The sequence below is a fragment of the Leopardus geoffroyi genome, chromosome B4 (genome assembly GCF_018350155.1).
Source record: "Leopardus geoffroyi isolate Oge1 chromosome B4, O.geoffroyi_Oge1_pat1.0, whole genome shotgun sequence".
Classification (NCBI taxonomy): domain Eukaryota; kingdom Metazoa; phylum Chordata; class Mammalia; order Carnivora; family Felidae; genus Leopardus; species Leopardus geoffroyi.
In genome coordinates, this window is record NC_059341.1 from 33975097 (window position 1) to 33987252 (window position 12156).

General features: G+C 44.7%; 1 protein-coding gene and 1 long non-coding RNA gene across 3 annotated transcripts; one reads left to right on the plus strand and one right to left on the minus strand.

Moving 5' to 3' along the window:
• Positions 1–251: 251 nt before the first annotated feature.
• On the minus strand, positions 252–10008 carry PEX26 (peroxisomal biogenesis factor 26). Of its 2 annotated transcripts, none has more exons than XM_045463112.1 (5): positions 9366–10008; positions 7932–8072; positions 7154–7449; positions 5371–5517; positions 252–2198 (listed from the first exon to the last, which is right to left on the minus strand). In XM_045463112.1, the coding sequence occupies exons 1-5, from the start codon at positions 9578–9580 to the stop codon at positions 2098–2100; spliced, it is 900 nt and encodes a 299-aa protein (XP_045319068.1). In that variant the 5' UTR covers positions 9581–10008; the 3' UTR covers positions 252–2097. The 2 variants fall into 2 exon arrangements, with proteins under 2 accessions (XP_045319068.1, XP_045319069.1); XM_045463113.1 differs by lacking the exon at positions 252–2198 and adding an exon at positions 3996–4434 and having other exon boundaries at positions 9366–9975.
• A 147-nt stretch (positions 10009–10155) lies between these two features.
• LOC123590208 lies at positions 10156–11713 on the plus strand. Its single transcript, XR_006708669.1, has 2 exons — positions 10156–10276; positions 11507–11713. It is a non-coding gene; the product is annotated as an uncharacterized LOC123590208 (long non-coding RNA).
• Positions 11714–12156: the final 443 nt, after the last annotated feature.

Sequence of the window (12156 nt, forward strand, 5' to 3'; positions counted from 1 at the left end):
GGATAAGTCACTTTCCAACAGTCACACACCTAGTGAGTGGTACAGCAGGAATCCAAACTTGATTCTTAAACACTGCCACAAGCCACACTCTCCAGCTTCAAAGAGCTCACAGTTACTGGAGGCAAGAGGATTTCACAATTATAAGGCCATAGGGTCACTACCACAGAAAGGACATGAGATAGGGGCCTGGAAGCAGAGGACATAGGGAAAGGATTCCCAAAGGTAACCCTTGAGTAAGTCTAGAATTGAGCTGGCCAAAAAGTGGGAGCTGGACCTTCCAGAGGGAACTGAAGGAGCCGAGGTGTGAGGAAGCATGCAATGTTCAGAAACCTGTGACTGGCTCAGCAGCTGGAGGGCAGTGTGAGTAAGGAACAGAGACCCCACATGAAAGAGGAGGTGTTAACCAAAACTAGTGCATTAGGGGATTTAAATCTAAGAAGAAATCCCAAGTGAGCCATGGGAAGCCATTAAAGAGTTTTATCTAGGGTAGTGAAAGGGACCGGATTTTTATTTTCAGAAATAATTCCAACAGAGATCTCACCTTGTCTCCTTTCCTCTCCCCAAGGGTCTTAACTATTTAAAAGCCCAAACATAAAAGCACAGATTTGTTTCCTACAGAGTTGGACACACCCTAGGGATTTATCTCCCAATGACCTGTGAGGTTTACTTAGTCTACCCATTTTACTAAAGAGAAGTTATTGACTTGGAACTCCTGAAGAGGAACCTATGGAAAACTACTAAACGTATCTCCTATATTCCGGCATCAACACTGCCCAGAGCCCCAGGAAGGAATGGTTTGTTTGGCCTTCAACCTCAGAAAGGCTAACCCCTGCAGGAAGCCTTTCATAATTCTGACAGTATAGTATTGTGTACATATACTTGCACAGACACATGTAAGATTCTAGCAGCCAGTGACAGAAAACACTGAAACATTTCAAATACTCAAATGCTATGGCTCCAATGCCTCCTCCCCCTAACAATGAATAAAATCGTTCATTGCCTTCAAAACCTATGTCTTCCCTCTGCACAACTCCCTCCACATATCCCTTCCAGCTCACCTGATTACCCAGTTCCATTTTCAGCTCATCGGCCTCTAAGGCTAACCTACTTTTCAAGGCCACACAAGCAGAAAGACTTCTACATTATACAAACAATAAAATATAATTAGAACAACAGGACATAGAAGGGGTTGGCGGACCAGCAACAATATGTACTGAGGAACCAAAGATACAGATAGAACCTGGTAAAACAGCCATCAGACAAAGTACAAAAATACTATTGCAGAGCAGGGGGAAGGAACTGACAGGAAGAAAGAGAGCACAGGAATGCTGAGTGTGTAATAGAGCAGGACTTGGCCACTGACAACCTGGAAAATTGAGCTGAAGCCCAAGAGGCACCGAGCAGGATCATTTTCCCCAGTGAGAAGGGCAGAGCAGCCTTACTTTGCTTTCAATAGTGACCTGGGTGGTTCTGAAAGCCATGTCCTGGTCTAAAAAGAGTGGGCCCATGCAGCTTCAAGCCCATTGCAAAACCACAGGAATAATTAGACCAGATCTGTGGAGAGGAGCATAGAGGAGAAGTAAAAGGCCCTCTCAGATCCTCACACTCTGCCTAATTAAGGACCTGCCCTGTGAAGCAAATCTCAAAGGTAAGTTTTTCAAGAAAGTAAAAGGCCAAGGGTCATTCCATCAGAGTTTTCTGAACTTCCAGCTTCATTAACCTGCTGACCTGAAAAATCAACCCCTTGCCTTGGCCAAGAAGATGGAATATTTCACGGATACAGTCTCCTTTCCCAAACCCCTCCTTTATGAGGGGCCCCTGGTAAAAGGGAATACTATTCTGGAGGACTTGAGCTCTCTGGCCCCCTTTTTTCCACATTTCCTACCAACATCAGCCAAAGTAGGGTGCAAAGTGGAAAACATTCAGGTGGCAAAACACAGTTCACCATACTGGATCAGCTCTTTCTAGAATCGGGCTGGCCCCACTCCTATGGGGGCCCAGCCAGCAATAGGAAATAGGACGCCATGGATGAGTTACTCTGCTTCTGTCAGAGCAAACTTGGGGATTAGCAAGGTTGAGGTGAATGAGAAAGACCACTCAGTCATGGATAGGAAGCCGGTAGAGAGAAAATATGGCTTCCTGAATCCGATGGAAGAGCTGAGACAGCTTGCAGAGGAAGGGCAAGGATGAAGGAGAAGCTGCAAGGGAAAAGGAAGTATGATGTCAGTATCCCCACCTCTACTCCCCTCCTCTTCCCTCAGCCTCAAGTCCCATCTCTTGGAAACTCTGCCACTCTGGGAGTATGTCTGATCTTTTTAAAGCATATTTTGATGTTTAATGTTATTGGCTCCTCCTCCCCTCCCCAACAATATATTCTCTGGGAGATATTTTCTTCACTTGGATTTAAAAAAAAAAATTATGTCTATTTTTTGAGAACGAGAGAGACAGGAACGTGAGCAGGGGAGGAGCAGAGAGACAGCGAGACTCAGAGGAGGCTCCAGGCTCTAAGCTGTCAGTACAGCTTGAACCACAGACAGTGAGATCATGACCTGAGCTGAAGTCAGACTCTTAACCAACTGAGCCACCCAGGTGCCTTGGATTACAATGACCTTAAGTTTGCTGAGAAAAAGATCGAAACTTATTATATTTTTAATCTAACTTTTTGATACACACACACACACACACACACAACTGGTGATGGTGGCTGCCTCTGGGAAGATAGGTTTTTAAGAAGAAACTTCCTCTCCAATCCTTTTTGTACCTTCTCAACCTGGAGCCAAGTGACAGTATTACCTATTTTTATCATCCGTTAATTATATTGAAAATAAAGTAAAATCTACCTCTTTGGAATTAGGGCTGAGTTGGTGGGTTTGTTTTTCCTTACTTGGTTACTAATTTTTTAACTGATTTTTTTCTTCTTAGAAAGAAAAATGTTGTTTTTAAAGAAAGCTATTGACAGTCTCCTCTCTTTATAGCCTTCCTACAGAGTTCTAGTTGCAGCCTAGCCATGGGTTCTCCTCTCCTGCAGCACCACCACTGCAATGAACCAAGACTGCCACTGGGGGTCAGGAGTGTCAGGCCAGGGCATTTTAAGGAAGCTCCAAGCAGCCATGGAACCAGCAAGCTCAAACTGTCTCCTGCTGTCCCCACTTAGAAGACCAGGACACTAAGGGCACCTGGTGGCTCAGTCACTTGAGCCCGACTCTTGATTTCAGCTTGGGTCATGATCCCAGGATCCTGGGATCAGGCATACATCAAGCCCTGCTCAGGCTACGTGCTGGGCCTGAAGCCTGATTGGGATTCTTTCCCTCTGCTCCTCTCTCTCTCTCTCTAAGAAAAATAACTAAATAAAAGAAAAAGAGCAGGACTTTTAAGAACCATAAAAAAAAAAATTCTAAATTGTATCAAGTCTCTAGAACAAAGTAGAAAGTCAGAGGGTGAGCAGGAATGAATACAAACCATCCTTAGTTCAGCAAAGTGAAAGGACAACTTTTTGTTTGTTTATTTTTCAGAGAGAGAGAGAAAGAGAAAGAGCAGGGGAAGGATGGGGGTGGGGGGGAGAGAGAGAAAGAGAGAGAGAGAGAATCTTAAGCAGGGGCTCAATCCTATGGCCCTGGGATCATGACCTGAGCCAAAACCAAGAGTGAGATGCTCAACTAACTGAGCTACCCAGGCATCCTGAAAAGGACAACTCTGAGCTATGCAAAAAAAGCTCGCTGAAGAAGAGAAAGGGAAATGGAGAAAATGGGGAAGACCTGAAAATTAAATCAAGAATAGGCAGGGGTGCCTGGGTGGCTCAGTCGGTTAAGCAGCCGGCTTCGGCTCAGGTCATGATCTCGCGGTCTGTGAGTTCGAGCCCCGCGTCGGGCTCTGTGCTGACAGCTCAGAGCCTGGAGCCTGTTTCAGATTCTGTGTCTCCCTTTCTCTGACCCTCCCCTGTTCATGCTCTGTCTCTCCCTCTCCCAAAAATAAATAAAACGTTAAAAAAATTTTAAAAAAAGAATAGGCAATTTTTTAAATAGGCAAATTATTTGTGTGACCCTGGGCTAGTTACTCGTTTCCTGTGGTTCTTAGGTTTCTCAACCAAAAAAGAAAGAAAAAGAAAATGAAGCGACTAGAATAAGAGTTTCCAGTTTTTCCTGCAGTTTTAAAAGTTATAATTCTATAATCCTTAGAGTTATAACTCTAAGTTTAAATTCATGAGGAGAGTAGGTATTAGATTATAACTCATATAAAGTAACACACAAATACAAAAATCTAAAAGAGTGAGCTCCTAATCTTTGGCCCAACACTTAATTTTGAGGGATTAATCCTCAGGAAATAACCAGGGTTATTCCCAAATAGCACTTAGAGAGTTTATCAGTCCCTGGATCAGTCTCAGTGCTGGGCATGGATCTTGCTTGGGATTCTTTCCATCTGCCTCTCACCCTCTCTCTAAAATAAAAAAATAAATAACTAAATAAAAGAAAAAGAGCAGGACTTTTAAGAAAAAACACTGCAAAAAACAGAGTAAGAAATCATCAAGGGGTGCTGGGTGGCTCAGTTGATTAAGCATCTGACTTCAGCTCAGGTCATGATCTCATGGTTTGTGAGTTCGAGCCCCACGTCGGTGTCTGTGTTGACAGCTTAGAGCCTGGAGCCTGCTTCAGATTCTGTGTCTCCCTCTCTCCCTGCCCCTCCCCAAACTCACACTCTGTCTCTCTCTCTCTCTCTCTCAATAATATATAAACATAAAACAAAAAAAAAAAAAAGAAATCATCAAAGTGTTCAATAGGGAACTGTTAATCAATTATGGAAGTTTCTATCAATTGGAATATTATTTAGCCATTGAAAGACGTTTTAAAGAATATTTATAACCTGCAAAATTGCACCTATATCCATAAAGAAAAAGACCGAAAGTATAGCCATTACAATGGCAAACTTTTAGGTGATTTCCGTTTTCTTTATACTTTTTTCTATTTTCCACATTTTCTAAAGTATACATGTATTTTATTTATAACTTAATACAATTTTTTTTAGATATGATGATTAGGAAAAAAATTTTTTTTTAATTCTGAGTTTCTAGTCAGAGTTCACCCCTGAATAAAGGAGATGACAATGACTCAGTCAGTGTTCCAGGAGTCAACAGAGTAGAGGCAGTTTCCTCCACGAGGGATTGCTCTCATGGATTCCAGGGCTATTCTCTCCTAGGTGGGTTTGGCTGGATCTCAATGAGGCCCAACAATCCCTCCTCACTATAGAAGAGACTTGGGGAGAAGTGGCCCAGGAGATAGATACCTCCATTCCCAGGAGGCCTCCCACAAGCCTAGCCCCTATCCAACTGTCCCTTCCACAGGACGAGCAGGAGGGAAGACTGGCTTCATCGCTTACCTGGATCAAACCTTACCACCAAGAGGCAGAGGATCAAGGCAGCCAGGAGGCTCTTTTTGAAGGGCAGGGAAAAGAAGTGGCTCACTGTAGAATCCCAAAGCCGGCGGAGCAACATCAGTAGTGACAGGAACTTGTGGGAGAAGGAGCCTGGTCAGGGAGATAAAGCATAACTGCAGCATAAGTCACAGGAAGCAGCTTCACTGATTCTGAGCTTTGAGCTTGATTATGAGAGTTGAGCAAAAGGTAACAAGACTAGTTTACTCATGTAATTCATAAAGTGGTTGTAAAAGAAATTCTAAAAACTCCAAAATGTTTTGAGGACAGACAACATCACTAGAATATCATCTCCTTAGGAGAGACTTTGGACAGACAACACCTACTCAGCTGGGTAAACCTGGCATATTTGGTGTGTTTTTTTCAATAGACTCATTATTTTATAGCTTTCTTTATATTCTGGCCTAAGATATGTACAGAGAGTTACACAGAGCAATAGTTCTTGATGATCACATTAATACAGGAAAATGAAGTGCACCTAATACATATAGTGAAGAATTCAAAAGTCTTAAGTTCTAAATATAAACATGAACACCACCAGCCCAAGAACAAGTGGTGCCAAGTCCTGATAGAACACTCTGAACTTGCCATCAAACCCTTTTCCTAACCTTTCCTCCCCAGGAGATGGAGGGGCAGAGAGTCTGGGTAGTCACAGCTCATTCTTGAAGCCAATAACCTGTTGGCAAAGAAGTGATTCTATCTCAGAAGTTTCATGCTCGTTAGCACACAAAGAAAAAACACTTTGGAGAACAGGATTACATTTAACTGAAGAACTTTCACAGAAAAAAAAAAAAAGGATCAGACTTATTCTGTATATACCAAGAGAAAAATCAAGGAACAGTACCTAAAAACTACCAGAAAAAAAAACTTAAATCCAGCATCAGGAAGAACTTCTGTACAGAACTCTTCACAGATGGAATGAGCTGCTTCTGGAGATAGTGGATTTTCAGTCCTTGTATAGACTAGATGATCACTTGAGGAAAAGGAGATGAAAAGGATTCAAAGACCTGGCAAGGGTCTGGAGCAGAGGACTTTTAAAATCCCTTGTAACAAAACAACCCCCAAGCCCATACCCAACCCTGTGTAGAAACCCCTTGTATGATGCCAGCCAGGTGTATGATGTTGAGTCTTGAAGTGGCTCCCCTGTAAAAGCCATCTTGTGAAACTGCACTCTAATTGGCAGAGGTGGGCTGCCCCTTTGGGGGGACAGAGGTCACTGAAGAAGATACTCAAGAGATCTAGTAAATAAAGGCAGACAGCATACTGGGCAGTGGGGCCCAAGATGAAGGTAAGTCATTTTTATCTAAGTCAATTTACCAAGTTAATTGTGTCAGCTTATTTTCCTTTTGGTATACCACCGCATACCTCAGCTGCATCTGTATTTGGGCCAGTCTTTAAAGGAGGAATAATATCCCACTCTGGCCAGCATGATAGAGACAAGAGATCTAATGAAAGGACCCCAAGGAAAAGGTGGCTTTCAAGAAACAAGAGTTAAAGATTCTGAGACTCAGTGACACCTCCCTGTATGGAGACTCTCCTTCCACTGCAACTACAGAGGGTCAGGGCTTGGCTTTTTTAATCAAATCAACAGGTTTCCTATTCTGCGATTTGGGAGTTACTCATACAAATAATTGCTCCCAAGCTCTTGGAAAAGTCATGATAAACCCCAAGGTCCAGGGGAAAGCTTACAACTCCGCTTTACGGAGGCCACAGAAGGAGAATGTCCTACCTTCCTGGTTCAGCTTCTGGGCCTCCTCAGAGCCCAAGCGTTGGTGTTTCTGCTGTTGCCTTGCCTTACTAATGGCCCGGAGTACGTCCAGCCGCTGTTCCTCACTGAAGCCTGCAGAGCCCACCACTAGCTCCTCAGCCTCTGACAAGCAGCCCAGGGGTAGCAGCACCCGCTGTAGGTGAAGTTCTGCCAAGGCTCTGTATTCTGGAAGGTCCTGATTGTCTGGGTCTTGCAGCCAGGCACTGACCACTTCCAGCACAGCTCCAGGCTCTTGCATTTTGCTGTATAAAAGAACACTGCAGCCCCGAATAATCCAATCCCCAAAAAAAGAACAGTTAGTGCTCACGGTTGGTTTACCTCTCATAAACCACTACATTCTCCCACTCAACCCTTTCCCTGTTGTCCTCCAGTCCTTCCCTAGAGGATGATGACATTGGTAAGGATTAGGAATTCCTAGGAAGTAGCAAGAAGCTCCCTCAGCTCTGACATATTCCAGTTGTATCACCCCTCTTCACATCTCCTATTCCCCTTTGTCCCCCTCCTCCTCTTTTCCTCTACCCAACATTCCCCCCTCCTCCTCCTTTATCACTATGTTTTGAGGTCCGAAAAAAACCAAAAACCAAAAAACAAAACAAAAATAAAAACACAGGGAAAGAATCATATTTGGAAGGAAATGGTAGAGAAGGGCAAAAGAGAAGATATTAGGCACTGATTCAGAAAAGGACATGAATATCCTCTTGTTCCTGAACTGATCCAATGAGTCAGAACAATGACCTACCATAGCTCCAGGACTTTGGGGGGTAGCTTTTCAGGAACCTGGTAATACTGAAGAACCCAGGACAGGACTTCCCGCCACCGATTCATTTCTGCCAGGGCCTGGATCCCCACAATACACAGGGAGCACTTCACCTCCAAGGAGCTGTTGGCAGAAGAACTAGTTCAGGTTTTAAGAAGTGGTCCCCTTCTGTTTCCATTCTCACTTCCACCCTGGGACTGTTCCTCCCCAGCTCCCAACTTAGCAGTCATCACCTCTACCCTCCCCATTAGTATTTGGATTCAAATTACAACTGGTCTTGGAGCATCTGCATGGTTCCATTGGTTAAGCATCTGACTCGTGATTTTGGCTCAGGTCATGATCTCAGGGTTCATGTGATTGAGCCCTACATCAGGCTCTGCGCTTACAGAGAGAAGCCTGCTTGGGATTCTCTCTCTCTCTCTTTTCTATCTCAAAAGTAAACTTAAAAAAAATGTTTTAAAAAATTACAACTGGTCTCATGAGCCCCAACACAGAGAAAACTGCCCTTTCCCCAGGAGTTCGATGTTCCTGAAAACCTCCTGGAGGCAAGTCAACTGTTGCCTAACACACATCTTTGTATCTAGGTGAAATCAGGGAAGGGGAAAGGGACAATGTGTAGCACAGATGTATAGGTGGAAAGAGAGCTGGAGCTAAGAGTTTGCTTAGTGACAAAATGGGCATGGAGCAAGGTTTCTGCCTGTTAGCACCACCAAGTAAGGTGCCTCCAGGCACCTGGAATAACAGTCTTCAGCATTTACTGCAACAAGCCCCTACCCAACCCCCTGAAAAAAGCCAGAGATCCCCAGTTCATCCTTCTCTGGGGTCACCTTTGACTATTCTACCCATCACCTCCCCAGTATAGCCTATGTCAACATTATAATCCACAGAGAAATTATGCCCTCAAAAAGAGGCTGAGAGCATTTGAAACAGCAATGTAGGACCAAGCTTTTCTCCAGATTGGATTCTTTAATCCTATCAATCCTTCAACAGGATCAGGACACTACTCCTACTCTGAATTCCATTTCCATTCATCAGCCAAGGTCAAGTGAACAGCTTGGGGGAGACGAGTATACCTAGGAGAGGACTTCCACCAACTGCTCGCTGAACCTGCTTACTCAAATAATTTGACAATACGCATTCTATCTTCCCAACATGCCATTCAACACTGGAACAGGGAAGCAAAGAACTGGCTGTGGGTTCTCACTAAGCTCTGTTGCACGACTTGACCACTTCTTCCTCATTGTGCAGTGCCTCAGTTTCCTCCTCTGTAGAATGGGCACACCAGCCTCTCAGAGAGGAACCACTAATGAAACCAAGGTGTAAGGCTCCTTGTGAGCAATCTGGGAAAGACAGAACTCCTAAGAGCTTTAGTCCCTCCCCAAGATCACCCGGAAATGAATGGAGCCCAGCACGTACGTGCCCGCATCAAGGTTGGCCAAGCTCGGCAAGGCGCGTTCACAGGTCTGCAGCGCCGCCCCGAAGTCCAGGTGTACAACTAAGAGGTCTGCCGCCTCCTCCAGCAGAACCACGGCTGCCGACGGGGCTGGGGCGGCACGCACAGGCTCACTGCTCCTCAGGGGCCCCCCGAGCCCCCTAAGGGGGGCTGCAGGTGTCGAGAAGTCACTCTTCATAGCCAGCCGGGGCTTAGGGCCTGTCTCCCCAGACGTCAGAGTGGCAGCCTCTCCGGGGACTCCGGGATATCCCGAGTCAGCCTGGGAGAAAAGGGACAGTCCTCATAGCCTTGCCCACAACCTTTCCCGAGGCCGAGTCCTGGAGAAGGAAAAGTTAGTGGCCATATCCAAGGCAACGGCTGGGCTGACTGGGCGGCTGCTCTAGCTCAAAACAGGTTGGCATGTAGGGAACCAGTTTACACCATAGATTTGCAGAACAGCTGCATCCCTGCAATACCTGGATCTAGCTTCTCTGGCCCCACGACATGTACTGATACCACCTTCGCCCCGGGGAGTGCCGTTCCAGGTTCCGTTTTTATGAATAGAGCCGCTCACTGCAGGAGCTGGACGAGGGCGAGGACATCTTTCCGGCTTTCGCAGCTGCCTGCAGACTCGGGACTTCCCGGCGGCGCGGAGGACTCTGGGAGCTGTAGTTCCCTGGCTCTCGGCTCAGTGGCCCTCTCGATGCAGATAGAGGAGTTCGGACTACAACTCCCAGCATGCCACGCCCCAGGAACTGCCCCTGTACCCCGAGAAAACAAACTCGCAAGGACGTTTTGGGAAATTACAAAGCAGAGGCTGTGTTATGAGATGGGGAGCTCCCCTCACTAACCACTAACCAGCAGAAGCCGGACAGAAGAAATTCCAGTAATGGAGGTGAAATTACAAGCGGGCTTTTAATACTGAGCTTTCTCCAGGAATAACAATTCGAATATTAGGAAGTGGAGCAGGAAAAACACTGAAAAGAAACATCAGAGCTAGTCACTTTTCCTTCTATGTTCCTCCTTCCCAGGCATAGCTCACATTTATCCAGTGCTTATCCTACCGCTATGCGAAACGCTTGTGCGTGCAATCTCATTTAATCCTTCCCTCAACCCTGGGGGTTAGGAATACTGTTATCCCCATTGCACAGGTGAGGACATTGGAGACTACTTAAATAATTTGCTGAAGGTCACACAACGAATAGGTGGAAAATACAAAGTCAAAAAGGCTCTTTTTGCCCAAAGACATATATTTAACCGCTGTTCTGTTCTGCATGACAGGACTGAGTCTATGCTTTCTATTCAGAGAATTTACAATCATTGCCCAAGCAAGTTACGTAAGCTCATTGAGCCTCATTGCTTCCTATAAAATAGAGATATTCCTATAAAATAAAAACAAAGCCATACAGTGTGTAATGCAGTTTATAATGAAGTACTAGAACAGAGCAGGTATTCAATAAATTATAGCTATAATAATAATTAAATAATTTTATACAGATACATAAATTATATTTATTTGTGTATTCTGTGCTTCACCCAGACTTTGCTGAATTTATACTTCTCTCAGCTTTAGTTTCTCCTCAGCTCCTTACCTTTTCAACTCTTTGTAAAACTTATCTAGAATTGTTTATTCCACTGGTGATTAGATTAGAAAGTCCAGGCACAGGGCAAGTACCTATTTACACCATACATTCCCTTCCCTTGTCACTAGATATAGATATACCCATCTGCTGGGCTTTCAGCTGTCTGTAGAAAGTCTTCATGGAAAGCTGAAGCAGAAACATGAAATCCATCAGACTTCTGAGGAAAGAAAAGTATAGACCCCGTAACCATATAAGGTGATGAAGTCAGGACTTCACTTATTCCACAAATACTTTTGAACACCTACTAGGTGGTAGGCCCTGTTCTAAGTACTGAAGGTCCCACAGTTAACCAAAGAGACAAAAATGTCTGTTTTGTGGAGTTTGTGCCATAGTGAAAGGAAACAAAATAAAAAATAAGTAAAATACAAACAGTAGTGTGTCAAATGATAATAAATGCTGAGGGGAAATAAAGAAGAGTGATTGGGAGTGACAACAGTGGAGGGTTAGGTTCGATATCTACATTTAACTTTGTTTCCTAACAGGAAATCCAGTGGTGGGGACAAAGCAAAGAGAAAACGTGGACCTTCTGCTCAAGACTAGCTCATTCCCACACAGAAAACTCCAGAGGCAAGCAGAGATCCCTGGAAATTGTGGATCACAGTCTCAGAATGAAGTGACCAAAATGTTTTATCAGTTCTGCCTCAGATTTGATTATTACAGCACTGCAAATAAAAACCTTGTTCTCAGAACTGGGTTTAGAAGTCTTCCCTGAAAAATCAGGAAAGCAGTAGGAGCATCAGAAAGTGGACTGGGCCTGGCCTAGACAGGTTGAGACCTCCTCTCTTCACTTCCAGGAGCACCACCTCAGATTGCTTCCTTGAAAAGGTTCCTTCCTTAAGGGTCGCCTGGTGCTCAGTCGGTTAAGTATCTGACTCTTGATTTCAGCTCAGGTCATGATTTCAGGGTCTTAAGATCAAGCCCTGTGTCAGGCTCTGCACTGACTGTGCAGAGCCTGCTTGGAATTCTCTCTTTCCTCTCTCTCCACTCCTCCTCTCACTCACATGCACTCTCTTCTCTCATCCTCTCTCTTTCAACATAGGTAAACTTTAAAAAGAAAGAAGGAAGGAAGGAAGGAAGGAAGGAAGGAAGGAAGGAAGGAAGGAAGGAAGGAGAAAGAAAGGAAGGAAGGAAG